Source organism: Ctenopharyngodon idella, chromosome 6 (assembly GCF_019924925.1).
Source record: "Ctenopharyngodon idella isolate HZGC_01 chromosome 6, HZGC01, whole genome shotgun sequence".
Taxonomy (NCBI): domain Eukaryota; kingdom Metazoa; phylum Chordata; class Actinopteri; order Cypriniformes; family Xenocyprididae; genus Ctenopharyngodon; species Ctenopharyngodon idella.
Window position 1 is genome coordinate 16095091 of NC_067225.1, and position 9034 is coordinate 16104124.

Genomic DNA, 9034 nt, shown 5'->3' on the forward strand with positions numbered 1-9034 from the left:
CGCGAGGCCTTCAGCAGTCGCGAGGTGACAGATTCAACAAAAAGCCGCGAGGGGAATCAATACAGTGCAAACTACAATTTCACTGTCCGATCATCGACCATCAGCCCCGGCTGATCAGATGATACCCTGACTGGTTGTATTCAATTTGTTCCAGCGGCGCCCTTAAACCTAATAAAGCGATTGATTGAGGCTCAATGAGTTGCAGCAATTAGTGAACTGTTAATGAACATGCTGCTGGAGTCTCATGAGATTGACTGGCGTGTTCAGTCATCGCTTTGATTTTCTTCAACGGAAAGACATACATTGCCAATAGATCGTTTTCACATATCTTGGGGCAAAACACATTTCAGTCCCCCTAACTCAATTAAGTTAGTAAATTTGAATTCATGTTTAAAAGGACAAGCTATAGGTAGCAAATATCATCTGGCCAAATGATTATAAGTAGGCTAGTTTTTGAAATGCTAAAGATTTTAAAATAAACTTTTGGCCATATAATAGCCTATATTTAGATATGACTGTAAAAATGTTACACGTTGCCTAAATTCAGTAAAGTCAATTGAGTACAACTTTAACTATAGAGTGTATCTGAATTGTTTCATTTAACCACGCTTAGATATTCAAGTCACCTATTTATGCATTTATATATTTGCATATTGTTGGCTGTCGGTAAAACTTGATGTGGGTTTGTGTACATAAAGTGGCTTTGCCCTGCATTAACCAGCAATCTTCAAACGATTATTGACAGGAATTCTGAGATGACTTTGTCGCCGCCTAGTGTTATTACTGAACGTGTGTAAAATCATGTCAGGGGGTGCTTGTTATACAAGATTTTACCAATTAGCCACGACTTAACTTCATTATTTTAGTGCAGTACAGAATCCAGACATTTTAAGAATGACAAGCTAACAAGCCAAGCACACTATATAATCCAAACTGACACGAGCATGTATCGCTGCATTCAGCACTGTATATTTTTATCGCTATAGTGTTTAGTTACCCAATTAACAAAAACTTACAACCAGAAATCTATATTATGTGTAACAGGTCAGATATTAAGGTCGCCTGAAGAAACAATAAAATATGTGACACGGTATTTAAATTTAAACAACATTTAAACAAAATAAACTTTTAAATAACACATTTTAAAAGACAATCTCCCGTGCTATCATGTAAATCAGTATGAATTATTAAACAGTGTGAACATTTCAAGAGTTTGCCAAGTTTTTCCCCGGAGAAACAATTGTTAGGCTATACGAATAGATGGTAATTAAAACAATAAAAACGAACATGCAATCTCTTATATTTTTGATTGTAATATTTAAAATAGGTTTCCAAATAATGTTTCACCAAATCCTTTACAGCAAAATAGATAAGCATATATAATACACAATAAACGTAAATAAAAATTATTAACATGTATAACCACACAAAACTGTTTTCTAAAAACTATTTATTTTCTTTTTGTGAAGAAAAAGAATTAAATTGAAGCGGTGCGTAGGACAAACCTAAATGATGACTCCCACGTCGATCAGCTAAATAAAAGAGGTTAAAGAATCTTGGTTCGATCCGTGACAGGAGGAGGTTGCAAACAGGTTTGGGAGCACAGTGAAGTGATCCACGGAAAACTCGACCGTAACTAAAGAACGCAGCAGCCTGATACAACCAGCTCTGAGTCCGTCTGTTCAGATAGCTCCATATATATCGCATCATCATCCTCCTCTCAGTAGAAATCGTCGCACACAGCGGCATATAAAACATTTTGAACTATAATTCAAAATTAACATTCAAGAAACGCGCGTTACACAGAGCGTACTCAAGTTATTTTCCTTACAATATTTAACGAGGGGTGATTACTTAAACGCATATATTCGTTGGTTCTTAATTTCTACTCCCCAATCTGAAAATACCATTTAACGCACTTTGTCTTAAAGATGATTTATAAAACTAGAATAGGCCCAGGGTTTATTTAGAAGAAGAAGGGGGGAAAAAAGAAAGAAAGAAAGATAGGAGTCGGGCATATGTCATGTACAATATTCGCCATCATTTCATTCCCTTGAGCTATTTAGAATCAGTGCTTTCACTCAAAGGCCCTGACACACACAATGACTATCAGCTCAAAACGGGCTTATTTCTCTAGCACGTTTCACTGTCTCTGTGCTCTTAAAAGAATAAATGACACAATTTTGTTTTGCCAATAGGGATTATGGTGAGGTTTTCTTTTGGAGAAATCATTATAAACTAAAAACCCATAGGCTATAATTCAAAACATAATGAATAAATACTAAGCAAAAAATGCAATGGTAAAATTAAGTTCAAATTTAAATCAGTGTACTTTTTTAAATACAGTGGCCCCGTAATATACTTTGCAATTCACAGTGTAAGTGATTAGTTAGCACTGGGTAACGTTAATGAAGTCTACTTTTTTTTTTTTGCGTGGAACAGCTACTAATTTCACGTTGCTGTTGTTGTTATTGCTTTGTAGTAATTAGTTTTTGCAACAAGCAATATGTGTAACATGCACACAATGATGTAAAGTGTTGCCATAAACGTATTTATGTCTAATGAAGATGCCGTCTGAGAAATTATAGCGGAGGGAAGGTTTCAAAAGAGCATTGAGGAATCAATGAGTGGCTCTAACATGTAATGATGAAGTACAAATCGCTGATTGGACAGACGCGTGACCATGTAACCAATGAGAGGAGAGATGGGGAACACGAGGAATGTGTTATAATAAAGGAGAAAATATGACGTCAGTCTAGGAAGTCATTGTAGAGCAACACTACAACGATTAGTGGCAAAAGGGAGCGTGATGTCGAGGAGTTAGAGCATCCCAATCTCTCCACACCTCAACTTTGAAAGAAAGTTCAATAACCATAACAAAAGGACGTGGACTACACAGATCCACTTGCTTTCCACATTTCACCTTGAATGTAACAACATCTTGGAGCGCAGGCTATATTTCTCTTTTTCTTTGCTTTAGTGCAAGGATTATTTTATTTGCGCGTAAGAAATGTTTATTTTGTACTTTTTCGGGGCTTTTTTACTGCGTTAACCTTTGATTTCTGTTCGCTGTTTCGTTGATTCCGTTTAAGGCTTTTTTTTTTTCTTTTAAAACATTGTACAGGAAAGTTGTTATGAAGACGACTTAAGTGCTCTTCCTTTTCTTATACTATGGAAGGATCCAGTGGGTCTAGTTTCGGAATAGACACTATTTTGTCCACAACCAATTCTGGCAGCTCAGTACTGATGAACGGAGATTTTCGACTCGGTGACAATAACAGAACAGCGGATTTCAGGAGTCAAGCGACCCCATCACCATGTTCGGAGATAGACACTGTGGGAACAGCCCCCTCATCCCCGATCTCAGTCACGATGGAGCATCCCGAACCGCATCTGGTCCAAGACAGCCTTCAGCATCACCATCACCATCATCATCACAATCAGGCTCAGAGTTTGCAGCTTTCACCCCAGCCTCATCCGCTCGGTCAGGCTGGCTGTGCCCCCAGGACTGCCACCTCCTCCTTTCTAATCAAAGACATTTTGGGCGACAGTAAACCGCTAGCAGCGTGCGCTCCTTACAGCACCAGTGTACCATCTCCACATCACAGCCCCAAAACAGAGAGCGGAACCGCCCCGGACGGCATCAGGCCCAAACTAGAGCAAGATGAAAACAGAAGCAAACTGGACAAAAGAGATGACATTCAGAGTGATTTGAAATGTAACGGTAAGAGTGTGTTTTACGTGCAAAATAATTAAATAAATCAATACAAACATAGGGTAACCTTCTAGATCACATTATCTGTATGACATTTAATAATACTTGTTATTATAATTGATTCAATTATCAATAACAATCTGAGATTTAGGAATAAAGCACCAAAGAAATGAGATGCACAGATATTATTGTTATTACGTTGTACTTACATATTTGATTTGACAGTAATTTGAATATTGCATCTTACAACGAAACAAACAAACAAAAAAATACATTAATAAAAAAACTAATGACTAAACTAAAAACTTGTTGTTGTTTAATATTGCAAATCTAAGCATATGAGTTTATGGAGGTGCACATAGAAATTATGGAATTCTTCAGAACTAATGGGTCATGCGTACATTAAACAAAATTATCAAGTTATATCAAACGTATTTTGGGTAAAAAAAAAAAAAAAAAATCTTAACTGGGATGTAACAATAAACGTTATGAATCCACCACTGGAATATTACAAGCATTCAGTGGTATAAAATACCGACAATATTTTCAAGTTTTATTATTATTATTATTATTATTATTATTATTATTATTATTACTATTAAAATTATTATTATCAACATTAAAGCCAAATTTAAGGCTTTGTTTGTTTGTCTGTATTTTCATTAAGAACCAGTATTACAATACAATAACAATATTGGTAGGCTGTCACTGAGGTTATTCTCTGATATTAGCATAACAGATGTAAAGGCTGGTGAATTTTGCCCGGTGTGGGATCCTCCCTAGTGAGTCAATTAGAGAGATTATTGTTCTTCCTTGAGGGGGGATCACGGAGCCCAGCAAAAACTGCTACAAATAGAGATAGATTGACATATCGATCCTGCTCGTTTTGTTGTGATATTTTCGTCTACATGCGACGACCTAATTTATCTGGGAAACAAATAAGTAGTCTATATTTTTGTATAGGCTGCCTGGTATTTGACTTTTCTAAAGACCCTGATACTCATAATACCAAGACGAAATAATCGGACCTAAGCAGGTTTACATCTGCGTATAAAATCGAGGCCTATAGCAACCATAAGTTACCAAAATAAACATTTTAAACAGTAATTACTATATTATTAAACTATGTTGTCATTTTGAGTAAACTCACTTAATAAATAAATACATTTCCCCTTATACAGTTTTTAAAATACATTTTCATTAACTTTCATTGCACTTACTTCTTTAGGAACAAAAGAGGAGGGCGATCGGGAAATTTCTAGTTCCAGAGACAGCCCGCCCGTCCGTTCTAAAAAACCTCGCAAAGCGCGGACGGCCTTCTCCGACCATCAGCTTAACCAGCTGGAGCGCAGTTTCGAGAGACAGAAATACCTCAGCGTACAGGACCGAATGGACCTGGCAGCAGCCCTAAACCTCACAGACACACAAGTCAAGACTTGGTATCAAAACCGACGGTAAGTTTCCCCATAACATTCATGGAATATAATAATAATAATAATAATAATAATAATAATAATAGCCTAATAATAACAGAATCAATAATAACAACGCATTTTGTACAGCGTAACAAGTACAGTGTATTTTGATTGCCCAAGCATTTTTTTTTCCGCCATATTTTTATATCTACATATGGATCTATATTTGCAGTTGCCAAAATTCAAGATTTTATTATTTGGCTATTATTTAGGCCTATTAGTTATTCAAGTTTTTATTATTATTATTATTATTATTATTAGGCCTATTATTATTATTATTATTATTATTATTATTATTATTATTATTAAGCTATGTTTTAACGAACGGCGCAACTATATATGTAGCCTAGATCAAATAATTTGAACATGCTTGTCTGAAAATGTGTTTTACACATTTTTTTTTTTTTTTGTCATATTAAATAATTTTAAATCATTCAATTGCAACTAGCTGTTCATTAATAATGTTACTTATAGCCTTACTTTAAGCAAGGCCCCAAATATTTTTGATTTCCCCTCCTAAATAATTTTTAATTTTTAAACAATTGTCATATTTTTATTACATTTATTAGCTATATATATTTAGGCGACGAATGTTATATTCACTCTGTAGAAAGTTCACTGAATTCTAAACTGATCGGAAATCACAACTTGGCAAAATTACAGGGAAAATAAATGTTATTAGCATGTTTATCGTTTTTATTATTCTGATGTAGGCTATTTTACAAACAATAAATGTATTTAAATTAAGTTTACCTTTTTTTTTGTGCAAGAATCAAACATGCACGCCTCGATTAATCTGGCTCATAAGGAGCATGTGGAGAGTTTAATAATTGATTTCTTGTATTTTGATCTCATTGCAGGACGAAATGGAAGAGGCAGACGGCTGTCGGATTAGAATTGCTGGCTGAAGCTGGAAATTATTCGGCCTTACAGAGAATGTTCCCATCCCCGTATTTCTACCACCCGAGTTTATTAGGCACCGTGGACAGCACGACAGCGGCCGCAGCCGCTGCTGCCATGTACAGCAGTATGTACCGGACTCCGTCCACACCGCATCCATCTCTCCAGAGACCGCTCGTCCCCAGAGTGCTAATTCACGGCCTGGGGCCCGGGGGACAACCGGCACTAAACCCAATAGCAAACCCAATACCGGGTACACCGCATCCTCGGTAAAACGAAAAGACACTGAGAGACAAATGTATTACACGTGATGTGACAGACTGCGCTGAACTTTCACAAGACGCTTTTTTTCATCCAGAAAACACTGAGAGACGATTTTATCGAAGAAAAAGATGTATTATTTAATATGGACCATTTCTGACTTATAGGCCAAACTAAACCAGACGAGCCTGTGACCGTGACAGTAAAATGACTGTTCATTGTCAGATTGTTTGTTTTGTCTTTTTTGGTACAGATACACTTATACTAGTACATACGCTTATAAAGTTTATTAGATTTAAAGAAAGGGTGAAATAAAGACAAAATGTTAAAAAGCTAATGTCAGACGCTTTCTCTTGAAAGGGGCCGTATATTTATTACTTTTCATGTGACATTTTTGGAGCTTTCCTCAAAAATAACTTTAAATATTGATTCTCATAATTGCACAATTCACAAAAGAGAGATCATGGTGAGTGATTTAAGCAACATCCGTGTGGATTTTTAAAACCAGGATAAAAAAAAAAAAAAAAAAAAAAAAAAAAAAGATAAAATATTTAAACCTCTAAATCTCGAATTCTTCTTGGCACTTGTATGCAATAATGTAATACAACATGTAGGCATACAACATTAGTTTAAGAAGAATAACCAAAACCTCTATTTTTAAACTGTGTAGTAGGCTATATAGCCCACGTTTTAGGGCACAACATAAGTTCTTTGTAAACTATAAGCCCGTCTGAACTCATTAGCATAGGCGTGCATTCAAGTAAGGCTCGGGACCGGTCTGCTATATGAGAATAGATAGTTTGATGCATTTATCCTGGGAATGGCGAAGCTGCTCCCGGTCTGGCAGCTGTTCTGTGGGAGAACCGCCGCGGACAGACAGCAGGCGTGAGCCTTCTCAGCGTGAGTGAATTAAAAGAAACATTTCATATAAACAATTATAGACCTTTGTAGAACTCTCCCGAGATTAATATGCGCTATTTGTCATTCGTTTTAACCAGCAACACGTACGATAATGTTGTAAATAGCGCAACCAAACATAATTTCTTGATTTAGGAAAATAACCAGTCAAACGTACATATTTATTTTTTATCTCCCCCCCGTCAAATCAGTATTTCATATCCAGTTCGTTTGTATATTAAATAGCATAATTCTAACACTAAGCTATATGGATAAAAAGGTTTCAGTGAGTGGATGTGTATAAACGTGGTCTAAAATGAACAAAAGGAATTATAAATAAGAGACGCAGCAAAAATCGAAATGAGAAACATACTAGCGAAAGATTACACGATACATAATACATGACTGCAATACTTTATATCCCTTGGTCAAAATGGCTTAGGAAGATTTACACTAAATGTGAAAGAAATAAACGAGACGTAAATATAAGTAATCACGTGAGTTTTCTTAGGGGAATATAATTAAGTGAACATTACAATGCCTTTCTTTTTGAGCTTGATAACATCCCCTGGAGGACTGAATAGACTGCAGGATAGAATAGCCTCAGGGCGCGATTGTTTGGGCTCCTCTAATTGGAGAATAGGTTGCTGATTTCTGCGCTACTAAATTCTTATTAAAGCCAAGTTGACCTTTGCTATGTAGTTTGAAACATTATGACATGGGCACGCCAGTGTATGATGCTTTACATTTTAGCCATAATAATAAAAAAGACAAAATTTAGAAATAAAAAGAATAAGTTAGGTCTAAACAAAGCGTAATTTAATACTGTAAAATAGCCACAAATTTTAAACACACACACACACACACACACACACAGAGAGAGAGAGAGAGAGAGAGAGAGAGAGAGAGAGAGAGAAACAGAATTTTGGATTTAGGCCTATGTTGATAAAAGAATAAAATAAAAGCAAACGAAATTCTGTAAAGTCAAAACTTTTAAGCTTTCGGATATCGACAACTAACAAAGTTGGTAGAGCAAATGTTCGATTTCTGTAGTGTTGGATACTTTAGCGTTTGGAGGGCACGCAAGACAAATTCAGTCAGTTGTGAATTTAATCTAGCATACTTAATTGCAGATCTGGTTGCAGCCATTTCAAAACAACTATTATTTTTAAAAGCTTGTGTTCAGCTGGAATGCTGTACCCGGATTGCAGGCACTTATAAACTTATTTAATATGAACCAATAATACAGGCTGCGCGTTGATGCTCTACGTGCGTCATATGAATCGCTTGGAATGTGTTGAAGAATTGACATATTTTTATTAGTTTTTCGTTAATTTGATATATTTAAAACGCATCAGGAATATTATCAAGAGTTTATATGTAGATACTAACGAAAAAGTTGCCATATCGTAAGAAGAAAAAAACAATACAGCCATGAGTAGAATCTAACGCGTGTATTTTTAAAACTATTGGACAGTAAATTCTTTACAATACTTATAATTAATGCAAATGAGTTAAATGGGACAATGTGTAATGGTAAATTCTTACGTTCCGCACTCGGTTTTGCAATCAAGACAAAGTGGCATTTTCAAACGCTTCTGTTTTTATGGCTAATCGAAAGCGGAGCTATGAAAGATTAAATGAGAAAACACGGGATATAAGCCAGTGAGATATTATGTTGACATATGTTGTTTCACTTTTCTATGCGCCACCAGCAAGTTGATGTGGAGACCATTAGCCAATGTGGTGTTGCTGAAATAGAAGTGATGCTTGATAGCAGCATCCT

General features: G+C 35.8%; 1 protein-coding gene across 1 annotated transcript; it reads left to right on the forward strand.

The window, feature by feature from the left end:
* Window positions 1-2357: 2357 nt before the first annotated feature.
* On the forward strand, window positions 2358-6899 carry barhl2 (BarH-like homeobox 2). Its single transcript, XM_051898333.1, has 3 exons — window positions 2358-3724; window positions 4944-5169; window positions 6051-6899. The coding sequence occupies exons 1-3, from the start codon at window positions 3172-3174 to the stop codon at window positions 6361-6363; spliced, it is 1092 nt and encodes a 363-aa protein (XP_051754293.1). The 5' UTR covers window positions 2358-3171; the 3' UTR covers window positions 6364-6899.
* The last annotated feature ends 2135 nt before the right edge of the window (window positions 6900-9034 follow it).